Here is a 16,087-nt window from a genome sequence, read left to right as displayed (position 1 = left end):
AAAACCCAGTTACACAGGACGGCGTTCTAGGTTAGACCACAGACAAAGATCTTTGTCCAGCTCCATGTGACTGAATTGTGCCCTGAATGTGAGTCAGGACACCAGCCTGGGTCACAGTCAGGAGGGGAGGGACAGAGACAACTGTGCTCTGGTCACTCATAGGCTCAGGCTGGTGGCTTCCTCCTGGTTTGTTCCAGGACCTTCCCAGGATAACTTCAGAGACCTAGTGGCTAGGCCTGGATGCTAGTTGTCACACCTTCTGCCTCTCCTCAGGTCTCCACCTCTCTTCTGTGTGTCACGTATGATGATGTGAAAGAGAAGCAATGGTGCCGACTGGGTCTGATCTTCCTACTTCAGGCTGAGTGAGGCCCTGAGAGGTAAGTGCACCGAGCAGGTGAGGGGTGTCACACATTGTATGTTGTACAGGTTCCTGGTCTGTCACCATCTCATGGGAGATGACCTGGATGCTCTGGTAACATCTGCCTGCTAGCACTGTTTGCTTCCCTTCATCCTCGGTCCATGGCCCCTCAGCCACGTGAGCACTTGTGTCCTGTAAGATCAGTGTGACTTCCATGGGGACTGGGGTCTTGGAATCCATGTCAGCTGCATGATGTGCCATGTCTACAACAGGAAGGTGGAACTGAGTCCCTGGCTGTCATTGGCCAGCAGTGTTCCCAGATTCACAATTCTCTGTTCACATGTCAACAGATAGTTAATCACTGTCCTTTGGACTCCTCTGGAAGAAAACAAATGGAACCTGAGCATGTCTCACTTGGACTATCCTGTTGTGCCCTTCCTTTTGCTGGCTTCAACTGCCTGGGTTCACTGGAATGAAGACCAACACTGACAACTAAAGCCATTCCTAGCTCTGTGCTTTTCTTTCCCTAGGTATGGTGGGAAATGCAAAGCTAGTCAGTTTAGGAAGAGTGATGACTCATTGGGGTCATTGTGACTCAGACTGTTGACTTGGGAAAGCTCATTTGGGCAGAGGATGGCCTGGGTTTGTTTGGTGTTGGTGAAACTCCCATACCTGAATGGTTACATCACCCCTCATGGTATGACAGGATGTTACCTAAGGAAACACAAGCCACAGAATTTATGTTTCAGATGACATATGTAAAATACTGAGTATCAGCCTCATATATAATTCCTGGATGTTTTTGTTTATTCCCAAAATGAAAACAAAAGAAACTGTTGAATTATGTCATCACACTGAACAAATCTCAATTTCAACTTCCCAAGTTGTAGAGGTAGTTGTCAGTGGGTTGAAACTGTTCTGGAGCTGGCATGACCTCATGTCCAGGGGCATAGGGTGTAGGGCAAAGCCCAGCAGCCACTGAATTGAGTTACCCAATGGCATTGTTTCTTATGTGGGTGAGCAGGGTCATCCTTCTCACAAAAACCTGAACTCCAATGGAATATGCTGGACACACTGGAGGCTCTTGGTTGTGAGTGTTGTAGAAGTGTGATCATGTCTGTGAGACACAGGAACACAGCTCACTTGAGACAATGCATCCCAGGTAGGAAGAAGGACCACAATCCTTGATCATAGATTATAAAATTGTACATGTAGGTGACGGGGAGGTTTCATGATGCCATATAAGAACATTAAACAAATTCAGCAAAGATATCAGGTAACAGAAGAAAACCACTTGTTTTTTAATCTAACAGTGAACCATCTGAGAATTGAAGAACAAGTGGTATTATATATACAATAGCACCAAAAAGAACAAATATTTAAGGGTAAGTCAGTGACTCTCACAGTATGCTGCTTGCTGTGTGAGCATGAGGACATGCATTCATTCCCGAGCATCTGGGCCCACCAACCACTAGTGCAATCCCAGTGCTAGGGAGGCAGAGAAGTTGGGTGCTCAGGTGCTGGCCAGCCAGTCTAGCTCAGTGAGTGGGTTCCAAGTTCGGTGAAACACCGTCTCAATAAACAAGGTGGAGAACAAGTGGAGAATACATTCAACTTTGACTTCTGGCTTCCACACAGCAATGAGGACATGCATACATGTGCACTTGTTCCCCTCTGAAGAAGTCACACACAAACATGTGCACACATATAGAACACAACGAATAAATTATTTGCACAGTGACCTATAAAAATAATCAGAACTGAGTTAATAATAGGTAAATAGAATGCACTGCCGAAGTAGAATTTATTTTTTGTTTGTTCTTCTTTTGGTTTGTTTTTTGGGGGATGGCAGGATTGAGACAAGGTGTCTCTGTGTAGCCCTGGCTGTCCTGGAACTCGCTCTGGAGACCCGGCTGACCTACAACTCAGACATCTGTCTGCCTTCCAAGTACTGGGATTAAAGGCGTGTGCCATCATACCTGCCAAGGAGTAAAAATTTAGAGAACATTAATATGGGAAGCAAGGCTTGCTTTATTGTTCACAGGTTAGATGGAAATTCTGTTATTCAATAGGATTTAAGCATTCAATACAATCCCTACCACATTCCAAAATTCCTAAAATTTATATGGAATATTGAGACCACAAATGTTACCAAACATTAGCTACACACAGCGTGAATGAACTAAAGGTGAAATAAGCCAACAAACCAAAAAAAGTGGGATTATACTATGTAAATTCAAATAAAGTCTACCGTTATTAGCAGCTTAATGTGGTGAGGTATGAAGAGCTATCATCTATGGACAGAGTTTTTAATTTTTCCTTTTAAATTGTGTGTTTGTATGTGTGTTTAATGTGTGAGCACATGAGGACTTCAGAGAACAATTATGAGTTAATTCTTTTTTTTTTTTTTTTTTTTTTGGTTTTTCGAGACAGGGTTTCTCTGTGGCTTTGGAGCCTGTCCTGGAACTAGCTCTTGTAGACCAGGCTGGTCTCGAACTCCCAGAGATCCGCCTGCCTCTGCCTCCCGAGTGCTGGGATTAAAGGCGTGCGCCACCACCGCCCGGCTTTATGAGTTAATTCTTGCCTGCTGCCTTTACATGGTTTCTGGGGAATCAAACTCAGGTATCCAATTTTGTGCAACAAGTGCCTTTCCTGACGGAGCTACCTCTCTGGCCTAGAACTTCAGTTCTGAAGATAAAAAAAAAAAATCTGTGGATGGACAGTGGAGGTGGTTGCCTGTTATCAGTGGACTTGACAACACTGGGCCTAGATTAAGAAATGCCCTTGGAGGTCATTAAAGGACATGTCTGAGGGCCTTTCAATAAATAATAGATAAGGGTTTTTGATCTAGAAATAGGATTAATCCCTTGGTATGCTCAAAATATAATGGTTTTACTGGACAATGCTGAAAAAACAGGTTGTGGACTTTGTCCTAGCTCCTTCTTCCTGTCCAGCATGCTGTAAACATCCTCCTCGTGCATCTGTTCTGGATGTTTTGATGTTCTGCCCAAGCAAATGCACTGCAGGGTGATAATGTATAAATCCTCCCTACTTGAGTTGTTCTTTCAAGTATTTTGGTCAGAGCTCCCAAATACTAACACAGGGAGCCTGGGGGTTTTGTTCACTGGTAGGATCTGCTGCATATAAGGACTTGGCTCCACCATCAGAAAATAGGGAAGGAGTTGGAAGCTAAAATATGTTATTATTCACAGAAGAGTTAACTCAGTTTGGGGAGTTAATCCTGGCTTAGAGGAGTAACGCCAGGTGGAAAATCTGAACGGGGGGGGGGGGGGGGGGGGGGGAAGGGAGGGAGGGAGGGAGGAAGGGAGGGAGGGAGGGAGGGAGGACAAAGTCAAGCAGATACGAGCCAGCAACCGAGGAAACAAAACATGTGGAAAATGAAGTAATCCCTGGGCTACATGGCAATAGACTAATATAAATGGGTTAATTTAAGATGTAAGAACTAGCTAGGAATATGCCTAAGCCACTGGCCAAACAATGTTGTAATTAATAGTTTCTATATGCTTATTCGAATCTGTGTGGCTGGGAAATGAACAGTCTGTTTACATAATGGCACCCAACATTCAGTAACATACATCCACATAAAGCTAAGAAAGTTTTTTAAAAAAAAGGGGGGGGGGCTTCTAGACCCAGAAAAAGGGGAAGTCAATTGGAGACTCTTGGTAGCCACATATTTTCAGATAGGCTCTGTTTGCTGGCGGTGAGCAAAGGTGTGGCTCCTTTAAGAGAAGGTTTCCTTGCTCAACATTAGCAGCAAAAACTGCATGGTTCCTTTAAGAGACAGTTTCACTTGAATGGGGTTTGTGGGCAGCATGCTGTAAATTACTTGGTGTCAGCATGGGACAACTATTTCCTAGAGTTGGAGTGGTAAACAAGACTCCCAGAGCTGGCAGTCAACAGATCTCTGCTGTGTTGGAAAGCCGAGCAGGGTGGAACCAACAGCCAAAGTGGTAGCTCTGATCCTAGCCATGCCTGCTTACAGTTTAAAGCAATAATCAAAAAAGGATTATGGATATGCAATAAAGGCATATTCTGACAAAAATATACCTCTAGATGGGTCTAATGTGTTTAAAAATGTACGTGGGCTCAAAAAAAAGGAAAATGGGTATAGGCAGTTATAGAAATAATTTTTAAAAATAAAACAAAGTCCTTAAAGAGACAGTAAAAGTAACATAAAAAAGTCATGAAAAGATGGAAAATACAGAGTCTGGATTATGATATTATTGTGTTTTCTTTGAATATTTTGACTGTGAATTAGCTAACTACAAAGAGACATTTCGTTGTACAAGCCTAAGCTAAACCAACATATATATAAAAGGTATCTTGACTTCATAATTTGAGCCTAAGGATATGTTACTTTGGAAAAGAGATTTTGCTTTTGTTTCCACAGAAGACGAGATCCTGTGGATTCCTTCCAGACTAATGTGGTTTGATGGAACAAGACCCCCCCAAAATGTCTCCATTAACACTAAAAATATTTCGCCCAACAAACAGCAGGAAGCATTTGGAGAAAACTATGCCCAAATTCCCAAAATGGTTGTTTATAAATATTTGTTTTCGCTTTAAAGGGGTTGATTATAAATGGTAATGGTCACAGTAAATTTCTTTAAAATTGGGGGGATATGATACAGAGATAAATACTTTATATTAGTATGAATTTTGGTCTATTGATACAAATTGACGTCAATTTTGTTACACTATATATATTATATAGTGTGTATATATAGATTTGGTATTGTTTATGCACCTCATTTAAAATATAATGTATAATTAAAAATACACATTAATAGTCATATAACATTCAAATTTTACTCATATTAGGTTTTCTAGATGTGCAGAGATATATTTCATATATATAGGTATTTTTTAAACCTTTCAAAGACCTACAGAATATGAAATTTAAAATGTTTTAAGAACTTCAAATTTCCTGCTTCACTGAAAAGTCTGCAGGTTATTATGGGCCTATAGACTGAAGATGAATGCGCCAATATTACAAAAGAACTTTGGGTGACTGTCCAGACATCATTTCTAGAACTTTGGAAGTTGCTTACAATGCACTTCCTGTTTACTTAGTTAATAATATATCATTCTGGGGTCTTTGATGGAGTTGAAGACTAGATAGTTACAATCATAATTTTCTTAGTTATGATCAAAGATAAATTAGATACATAACTATACACACAGATAGATGATAAGAGTATTTTCCTTAATTTGCCAAATGTAAATAAACTAAATATTTCAACTATAATTTTTGCTTCATACCTATTTTCTATATGTAACTTTACTATGTTAAAGTTAAAAACCTTCCTTTTTAATTAGATAGAAAAGGGGAGATGATGCGGGATGTCCTTCTATACATGTTTTACTTTTATTGGTTGATGAATAAAGCTGTTTTGCCCAATGGCTTAGCAGAGTAAAGCCAGGCTGAAACTTGGGGGGTGGGGGGAGGAGAGGACAAGGGAGGAAGGGAGGAGTCAAGCAGATGCCAGCCAGCTGCTGAAGAAACAAGACATGTAGAAAATGAGGTAATTAATGCCACAGTCACGTAGCAATACCTAGACTAATAGAAGTGGGTTAATTTAAAACGTAAGAGCTAGCTAGGAATATGCCTGAGCCATAGGCCGAACAGTGTTGTAATTTAAGTAGTTTGTGTTATTACTCAAGTCTGGGCAGCTGGGAAACAAAAGCGCACTCTGTTTATATGTCAGACTATGGGGAGTTATCTAACATTTACTGGTGTCTAAGAGGTAAGGATTAAAAAACAAAAGGAGTCTGAGCTGCGGGCATTCTGTTTAGGTCAGAGTCTTGGAATGCTTAAGTTTGATCTCAGAGGGTAAGGAGACCAAGGTCGGCCCTGTGGAGTACTCCATGCCTCCAGAACTGTCCTCCCTACTCCCATCCCTACCAAATCCCAAATTTTCAGTTCTCTAAGACTTTTGAACTTCCCATTGACACTTGCTAGGTCACACTGGTTGCTGGAAGCATTCTCCTGTCTGGACAGGTATCTTCAGAGAGAACATCAAGGAATCATTCCCCTGGATTCTTGTCTGTCCCCTTTACTGCTACAAATTTTCTCTTTAGCCTTGAGAATGGCAACGTTTCTGACTGTGAATACTTTTAGCAATTTGCAATATCACAGGGTCTTAGGGACTACCATCACCAGTATCTGTCATCCAAAAGGAACTATACTGATTTACACAAACTCATTTTCTTTGCCCAGTCTTGACTTCTGGTTGTAGCTAGTGCTCACCAAACCAGCAGCCACTGATGGGTATCTATGTGTGATACAGGTTTAGCTGGCACTTGCTGAACATCAGCACAGGTGTCCCTTTCTCCTCTCCCTTCATTTTTATTTATTTGTATTATCATTACTATAATTTTGAATTCTTTATACAGCTCCTACTAGCCTAGAACTTGTAAGTATTCTGCTGCTGGCCTCACATGTTGAATGTGCATACTTATGCCACTGCTCTTGACACAGGACTTTTTCATAACATACAAGCTATTGTGGAGGAATGACATGGTAAAGGTTGGTTGTATATTGTTGATTGAGAATCCAGTACACAAGAATTGAGGTTAGATCAAGAAATCAAATGACCACCTTAAGACTTATTATTTATCAGTCTGGAATTGGTACCCCTGCTAGTGTACAACTGTACAGAGCTGGTAGGGGCTTGGGCTAACTGGAACTGAAAATGCCACAGTCAGTGTATTAGTACTGTCCACTGGGCGCCAAAAGACTAAAGGGTTTTATGTTAGTCAGGAGCTCCCCAAGGCATATGAAGCCAGCCCAGGATCTGGCTCTGTCCCTCAAGACACCCTAGAAGAGGCACAAGGATACAAACAACCCACAGCGACCTGCTAAGTATAGCATGAAGACTTCTTGTTTCATAAAGTGGTCCTGGGATTCCAGGAAGTGTTCAGGGTGGAAAAGGGGGGGGGGGCATCTCCCAGGTGCTCTCATCCTTCATCACCATGGCCAGGTTGGTGATGTTTCCCAGCAGAAGGCACAGAGTATGAACCTGGGGTCAATGGGAACACCAAAATCCTAGCTACTAAGTTCATATGCACAAACTCTGCCCCTAGAGGCTTCTTGCCCCCCCCCCCGCAGCCCCATAGTTCCCCTTGCCCAACCCCGTGTCTGTGTGTAGTGCTTTCTAAAATCGCTTAGCACTTGCTTTCATTTGTTCTCTCACTTCCTGGGAACTCTATCGGCAATGGCTGCATCACCGTAATGCACTCCTATCGGTATGCTGGAAATCCAGAATGAAGTAGCCTTTATTTGGGGTGGCTATGCTAGGGAGGAGAGTCCATGATTAATTAGGGGATGATGAAGCCCTATACTTCAATTTCCTAAGATGTCACATGGGACAAATTCACTGGTATTTTATCCCCAAAGTGCTTCACCTCATGGATCGTGGCAGTGGTAAAGGGCACACAGGCTTGGGTGCTTTCTGTGGAGGCCACACCTGTCCGATGATGCCACCAGCCTCCTTTTGGACATAGCCTGGAGACAGCATATTCGCTGAGTGAAGAAGTATAAAGACTCCAACCCAATGTTTTTATCTCTGTGTTGAGGGCTGATCCATGTGAGAAAGATACCCATTACTTTTGTGGAAATCTGGGTCAAGCCAGTGCTAGGAACCACATGTGTCACAAGTCTGGGACTATAACCATAGTTTTGCCTCAAACCTCAGCCTTACACCACATTATCTACGGGCAGGATCATGCACAGAACCCAAACCAACAGGGTCAGATGGCTAAATCCAGCAACCACAAATAGGTTATCATCGAAGTTGCTCTTGGGGTTCCTCCTGTCCTGGGCCAGGCAGACAGTGGGCTCAGGAACATAAAGAAGTCCCATAATTGTTTTATTGTTTTCAAGCAGCCCAGATACCAGGTTACTGGCTTTAAAAACAGACATACAGGGCTGGAGAGATGGCTTAGTGGTTAAGAGCATTGCCTGTTCTTCCAAAGGTCCTGAGTTCAATTCCCAGCAACCACACGGTGGCTCACAACCATCTGTAATGAGGTCTGGTGCCCTCTTCTGGCCAGCAGGCATACACACAGACAGAATATTGTATACATAATAAATATTTTTTTAAAAAAAAGACAGACTTACAATCCAACAGACACTGATGTCCACAGTTCCACAGTCTCTCACTTTTTCCATCTCAGCCAGCAAGGCATCAATAAGGTCTTGAGGATGCTATTTAGGATATCAGGCCATCTTATACCCTGCCATTACCTCACCCAGCAGAGGTGCCTTCTGCCTAGGGCAGACTTTGCCAGCCAGTCCTGGGATGTGCAGAAGCATCAGGAATGTATTCAGCACCCGTGACACTAAGAAAGGGTGTGGGTGCTCCTGTGTTCCCAGTTTAGCCCAGGATTAACCTGGCCGTCTTCCTCAACTCATCACTGGTCTCATCTCCAGTTCTAGCCTTTAAAGTCCCTCACAGTCTTGGTTTATCAAGAGAATTTATTCTAGCTTGCAAATCTCAAAGGCTGGTGTGGCCATCACATGGGAGTACAAATCCTCAACTTCTTTGGAGTCTTAGACTTGGGCTGTCCTTCTCCTTCCTATTGCCTGTGCAGCTCCACAGCATCCTTTCTGCATAAAAACCCTTCTGGGGAGGCTCTAGTGCATGAAGCTGGCTCTACAAAAGACTCCTGTGAGCACGGTGGTACCTTCTGAATGAAGACAAACCTCCATGTTTCCTTCTAGCAGATCCAGCACCCAAACAAAACGTGTGGGTACACTTTACACAACAAACCACATTGCAGATTGACCTAGGATTGTGTTAGGGCTGAATGGGAGTCCTGGAAGTGAGGACGTGGGTTAAGTTGACCTTACCCCACACTGGTGCCTCTCCCTCCCTTCCTTATGTCCTTTAGTCCATCACCCATTGGCCTGTCAACTAGTACTGCAGTGAGCATTCTCAGTCATTAACTGCTCCAATGATTTCTTGTGTAGGCTGAAGCTGTGCAGGTTAACACAGAATACCTGTGTCAACAGCTGCTCCTGTCACTTCCAGTTCATGGGATATGCGATAGTTTGAAAGAAAATCCCACCCCATAGACCCATGAGGTGTGGCATTAAGCGTGGTCTTGGAGGAAGTGTGTGCCACTGAGGTGCTGTTTTGAAGTTTCAGATGTTCAAGATAGGCCCAGTGTGTCTCACTCTCTTCCTGCTGCTGCCTGTGGATCCAGATGTAGAGCTCTTGGCTATCTCTCCAATACCATGTCTGTGAGCATGCTGCCACACTTTCCACAATAATGGACTGAATATACCTGAACTATAAGCCAGTCCAAATTAAACATATTCCTTTTAAGAGTTGCAATGGTCATGGCATCTTTTCATAGCAACAGAACCCCTAAGACAAACAGGGTACCACATGTAATGTGCATGTAAGCAAGTATCCCCGGTGGTGCATCCTATTCCAACATTGTTCTCCACCCTGAGCCCCTCCTCCATCCCTTCCACATACCATTTCTCTTTTTTAGACTCCACTATAGAATCCAGTAGCTTTTACTCTATCACTTGACTACATCACCATCCCCATTAGCCTCTGTTCTGGTCACTGACCCTTCTGTGCCATCTTTGCTAGCCGCTGCGCCCCCCCCCCTGCCCAGCCCTTTGTCTTTGGGTGGGAACCAGTGGGTGGTCTAGGAAGTTCTCTCCACATTTTACCAGCACCTCCTGCATGGTTTCCAATCTGTTGATCACAACCAATGGCATCCAGGCTAGCTGTAGGATAGTCACCTCTCTGAAGCAGTGCTGCAGGTAAAGCAGAATATGGGAGCACTTACCAAGAACCCCAGCAGATATAAGGATCAGACCCGCCACATGAGGTTTGCTATGTGTTGTTCCTGAACCCAGGGTCTCAGACATTCAAAGCAATGCTCAATCACTGAGTTGCTTCCCCAGCCTGAGATATGTTGCCATGTCGCTGGAAATCATATTATCTAAGCTCAGAAAAGGGCTGGTATTAGATGTGATTACCAGCAGTGACCTTGCCAGAACCAGTACACCTGTCCTCAGTTTCTTGAGGTACAAGACCTACATAACATTAAGAAGAAACTTAACCAGTCCCAGCACCTCTTTCCACTGTTTCCTGACTGAAATCCCGTTCTAGACCCTGACATCTCTCCACCGCCATCAATACCCAAACAAATCCTTTGATGCGATCAATGACTCAAGCCTCTGACTGGATCGCAAATCAGTTTGCACAAGAGCACAGTTTGCCCCTACGTCTTAGTCTTTGTCCTCCTATACTTCTGCTCTTGGAAAGTGGAGACTGTCCTCAGGTCCTGTAATCCCTCTCTCTTGGAGAATGTTTGTGGCACCGTTACCTCTGCTGCCTTCTATTACCAACTCCCCCACTTTGTACTAGTGGTAGTTATATTCTCAACATACCTTAAATTAAAATTAAAGGAGGCTTGTGCCTTCCAAGGATTGTGTCAGGTATTGCTGTCATTAGTCCTCCCCAGGATCCATAGAGGTGGGAGTTTTCATGCTACAAGAGCAGAAAAAAAATGTCAAGTAAATGTGGTGTCACACTATACCTCAATACTGCTTGCTCTGAGCTGCAGTTCTGCACTGCTTGCACATGACAATCTATTGGTGGCCAATGTGGATTTATTATTTTAGAAAAATTCAAACTGCCCATAATCTGGGACCTCTATCATGGGGTGAAAGGCACAATGTACTGGTGGGCCCTTTGGACATTGTCATGAGACTGGACTTCAAAAGTATTGCACTGATAAGGTGAATTGAGTCTACACCTGAGCCCAATAGGCTTCACACTGAGGCCTGTAAGACCCAAACCCTTTCATGAGAATTTTATAAACCAATTATGGAGCTGTTGCAGCCAACCAGCACAGGTCCATTAAGAGGAGGAACTTCCAGTTCACACAGCTCCTCCCAAGAGTGCCGAATACAAGATGGCAGTCTCGTGAGTGGCAGTCCCAACAACTATCACTTGGGGGAGCCAGAGATCAAACACAGTGGAATGTTGGAAAGTAGGCCCAAACTCTCAGGAAATTTTTTAATGGGCAGTTTCTGTTTTGCAAGTTTTAAGTTGTAAAAATTGTGGATATTAGCTCTCAAACGACATATATAAATTCAATGCCACTGAATACATGGAAACCATGGCTAGGATGTACATAATTCTAAAACAATCGCAAGTCTACAATTTAAATATGCACTTACAAGAGGGGCTGGAGAGATGGCTCAATGGCTAAGAGCACTGACCTTACAGGACTGAGGTTCAGTTCTCAGCACCCACATTATCGGCTCACAACACTTCCAGAGGCTCTTCTGCCCTCTTTCGACCTCCACATGTACTAGGCACACAAGTGACACACAGTTGTACATGCAGGCAAAAGTTCCATAGACATAGAATGAAATAAAATTTAAAGTTTTTAATGAGTATTGGAAAGAATCTACTACATACCTACAAGCATAGTCAACATAAAAAAAAGACACCTCCAGACGCTGGTGAGGATGTAAATCAACAGGAACTCCCATTCATGGGTCATGAGAATATAAATGATATATTCATTTGAAAAGAAGTTTAGCATAACTTACAACAAGACATATTCTCATCACACGACACATTAATCTGAAAGCTTATGCCTACACAGGAACCCACACGGTATTTATGGCAAGTCGACTCATAATTGCCCAAATTGGAAGCAATCAAGATATCCTTGGGCAAACAAGAAGCTAGAAAAACTGGGCATATCTAGACAATGGAGTATTTTTTGGCAGCAGCAAAGAAATAAGCTGTGTACCCATAAACATGTGAAGAAACCATAAATGCGAAGTACTAAATTGGAAGCAGCCAATCTGAAATGGCTACATACATACATACATACACACACACATACATACATATGTCTCTAATTATATGACAGTCTAGAAAAGGAAAAACTATGAAGATGATAAAAAAAGATCAGTGGTTGTCAGGTTTGGTGAGGAAACAGAGGAGCAGTTGGCACAGCTGTTTTGGGTGGCAAACTGTCCTGTAAAAGACTGTTATGGGGATACACGGGCATCATAAATTTGTACAAATCCACGAAGCGTACAGCACCAAGAGCAAACCCTGATGTAGGTGCATCACTTACAACAAACATGCTCCTCCACTGATGACATTAATAATGGGATAGGCTGCACATGACTGGAGGATGCAGGTACATGGGAGCTCATCTTCCATCCAATACGACAGTGAACCAAAAGCTGCTTTTAAAAAATTTATTAACAACACACATGCACTGACCTTAAAAACTGCAGGAGCTGAAAGGCACACTCAGCTAGGGTACTGCAGACATCAGAAAACTGTCATCAAGAAGAGCCTAACAGGGCCACTGCCCACCTCAGACTTTTTCTGAATCCAGTTTAAGGAAAGACACAGACAATCATGACTGAAGCCATGCTCTGGTATCATCAGCAAATGGAAAGGCAAACAAAGGAACAAAAGGCAAAGTGACAAACATCTGCTGTCAGGAGAGTATTTTCCTCAAAATACATATTTTTCAAGTTTTATGACTTAGTCCTTGACACCTGAAATCTATCAATTGCATTTTAGCTGTGTTTATCATTTCTATTCAGGTCTTGTGCAGCTGCCTGAGCAGGGTCCCATGGCTAACACAGCACACCACTCACATCCATACCACCATCCAGGCAGGTGAGGTGAGAAATGGACCACACTGCTCGGTATAGTCATTAAAGCAAATTAACCTGCCATTTCTGCGGCCCTGAATTGATGAACACACTAGAACTCATTTATAATTACTTACTTCCAACTCAAAACACTATTTCCAATATTTCTTCTGTTCTCTTAAAAAAAAGTCCATTAACATTGAATTATACATTTACAATCCTTAAAATTAATGCTCATTAGGAATATATCCTCATGTCAACTTCAAAAAGTCAGAATTGTCCCATGGGGTAGAAAAGAACCCTGGGTCTGGTTTCAGCCAAGGTCCCCTTTGGGAGGCTATCCTGAAGAAGGAAGAGACACATTCACTTAAAGTAAATGAAAAAGGACACAAGGTTAAAATGAAGTTTATTATGTTTTTGATTTTTTTGATTTTTTTTTCGATTTTTGTTTTTTTTAAATAAAACTGTTTGTAAAACAGCTATTTTATCCCCACGGCAGAGTGACCCCTGAAAGATGCACATATCCCTTCTTAAGGCCTTAACAAGATTTTTTTTGTACTTTTTTCTTTTTTTAAAACTCATATATTTAAAAATTATACAATTTACAAAACAAAACAATACAACATAAAGATTCACGTAGCATGGGGCCACACATCTAACAAGCCCCCTTTTCCATTATAAAAATAAAAGCAATAAAGTGTTAGGGTGGGTGGTTCTGGCCAGCTTTACCCACCCAACTGGTTCACACGCTGTTCTCTCCCAGACCTGGCCTATTTCAGCAGCAGAGGCCTGGGCCTCCATGGGTTCCATGGATCCTGTGGGTCCCCATGGGTCCTAGCTACATGGAATGTGTCAAGGAAAGAGGGCGCCAGAGGGAAGCCATTCCTTAGTATATCTGTTGCTGTGGGGCCACTTTACCTACTTGGTGGAGCCACGGTGATCCAGGGCACAGACATGACCTTGGGGCATCTACCAATTCCACCACCAACACCCCCAAAAAGAAAAAAAAATTAAAAATAAATAAATAGTGTTTCTGGAAAGGAAAAAATTTATTTTTGAGTTTAAACATCATTCCCCCACTTTTGAAAATGACCATCCCCATTCTGCCCTCCCCACAAACCTCCCCTGTGAGACAGGCTGACCAGAGGAAAGGTGGTATCATTTGTCTGCTCCTTCAGTCCTGGTCTAGTGTTCACTGAATTGTTGTGAGACAGGCTAAAGATCAAAGCCACACCTCATCCTTTATGAGATGAGTTTGTTCAATTCAATTTCACATTTAAATTTCATTGTCACTGGAACGAATTTTGAATTAACTAGATAATTTTAAAATAGAATCAAAAGGGATAGCGCACCTTTCATTTAAACAAAGTCTTTCCAGACTAAAAATAGATTTATATATATATATTTTTATCCCTCCCTTTTAACCCCCCCTTCCCCATGAGCCCCCTCCCCCCTCCCCCATATTGTCACTATGGAGATTGTGTCCATGGAAACAGCCATTCCAACATCTTGTGTCTTTCTTTCCTGTGGTGTCACCAGTTTGAGTGTGATGTGAGAACATAGGAAGGAAGTGCTGGCATGGGCAGGCGCAATGGGGGTGCAGGGCAGGGCAAGGTGGGGTGTGGTTGCACAGCAGAAGGATTCCATTCCATCATGTGTGTCCACCACCTTCTCATCTCCACAGTCTCACCTGGAAAACAAGCAGGAGAAAGTGGGTGATGTGAAGGTCTATATGGTCTCAGCACAGCTGTGGTAGCAATGGGAGGAGATGAGTTTCAATAGGTTATCTTACACTCATACCTTTCTGTAGATGGCGGCTGGTTTTGAACACATCCAAGATCAATGCTAGCACTATCATGAGGCTTTGGACCAAACATGGGGAAAGAGCAGTGATTTAAGCTAATGGGCCTTGCATGGAAGGGATCAAGAAAAAAGAAGATTCCTCTTCATCTCTTTCTGAAGTCTCTCCTGTTCTCGCCACCAATAGATAAACTTCAGAGTAGAACCCAAGTCCTGCCTCCACAAAGCTTACCAATAAGCAACAGCTAAGAAGGCTGGATTGTGTAAAGGACCTAAGAATGTACCCTTCATAAGCACACATGCACATACCTGCCCTTTACAAAAAGTCCAGTAAGGTGGAAGGCACTTTGCAGTATAATATAGTGCAGCCTGAGACTCCAGCTCTGGGAATACAGGTGTTTTACCATGGCACTAAGGTAGCTTGAATCCATCTTCAAGATGAGGAAGCTCAAGTTCAGGGAGGTGACACTTGCAGCCCAAAGCATTTGGTTAGTTCAATGCAGGATTTGGGTGTATAGTTACCCAATCCTTTGCTAACTAGGTTCCAGGGACTGTGTTTCATTGTATGAGACATGGCTGAGGAAAGGTAATTAGGTTTCCTGTGAGTTTTCTGTCATTCCAACCTGAAGACGGTAAATATTCTCTTTAAATTGTACTGGGTATGTGGCTACTGTCCATAACAACAGCAGTTGAAAGAATAAGGGAAGGGGATCTTCAAAAACCAAAATGATTATCACTAAGAATGGAAATGTGATAAGACTAACTCAGTAGCAGAACCCTTATGTGGGATTTGGGTTCTACTCTACAACCACAAAACAATAAGCATCTGATGTTCAGCAAGGAGAAGAGAATTCCCTTTGAACTGTGGCCTGAACCTGAGAGGGCTTCCTTTGTATCTTTCTCCAAACTCTAAGCCTGACTCCCAACTGCAGGCATCACTCAGCTCAGCTATGCCAGGATTCAGAGGCAGACTCTTCTCTGAAGTACATGTGATCCCTACCTAAAGAAGAATCAAATTCTGACTCAGTACTGATTTATGGAATCGAGGAAATGTGATAGACTAAGGGTTTCCTTTTGGAGGTATAACCCCAGCAGCACTTCCCTAGAAGAAGCTAGGATTGAGGTGGCACTCATTCATCTGTGGATGAGCTGCATGCTACTTTTTTCATCTCTTGGTGACAGAGCATGGCTGTTTTGTGCAGGGCATATGGGTAGGTGGCATTCCTAGCACCCAGGACAGACCA

At 42.9% G+C, this 16,087-nt stretch overlaps 1 protein-coding gene across 4 annotated transcripts in view; it reads right to left on the bottom strand.

Moving 5' to 3' along the window:
- Positions 1-11,791: 11,791 nt before the first annotated feature.
- The window catches only part of Tcf20 (transcription factor 20), a 104,582-nt gene continuing 100,286 nt past the window's right edge, over positions 11,792-16,087 (bottom strand). For 3 of the 4 annotated variants that reach the window (XM_041671752.1, XM_041671751.1, XM_041671754.1), the window contains one exon: positions 11,793-14,733. Coding sequence is in view for 1 of the 4 variants with exons in the window: in XM_041671754.1 (XP_041527688.1) it covers positions 14,716-14,733 (18 nt within the window). In the remaining 3 variants the exon portion in view is untranslated. Of the gene's footprint in view, positions 14,734-16,087 lie in introns of all 4 variants that reach the window. The other variant, XM_041671753.1, reaches the window with a different exon arrangement.

This window comes from Microtus oregoni, unplaced genomic scaffold, assembly GCF_018167655.1.
Source record: "Microtus oregoni isolate MIOR12 unplaced genomic scaffold, Mior012 000022F_ref0000154, whole genome shotgun sequence".
NCBI lineage: Eukaryota > Metazoa > Chordata > Mammalia > Rodentia > Cricetidae > Microtus > Microtus oregoni.
This window is presented reverse-complemented; position numbering and strand designations above follow the sequence as displayed.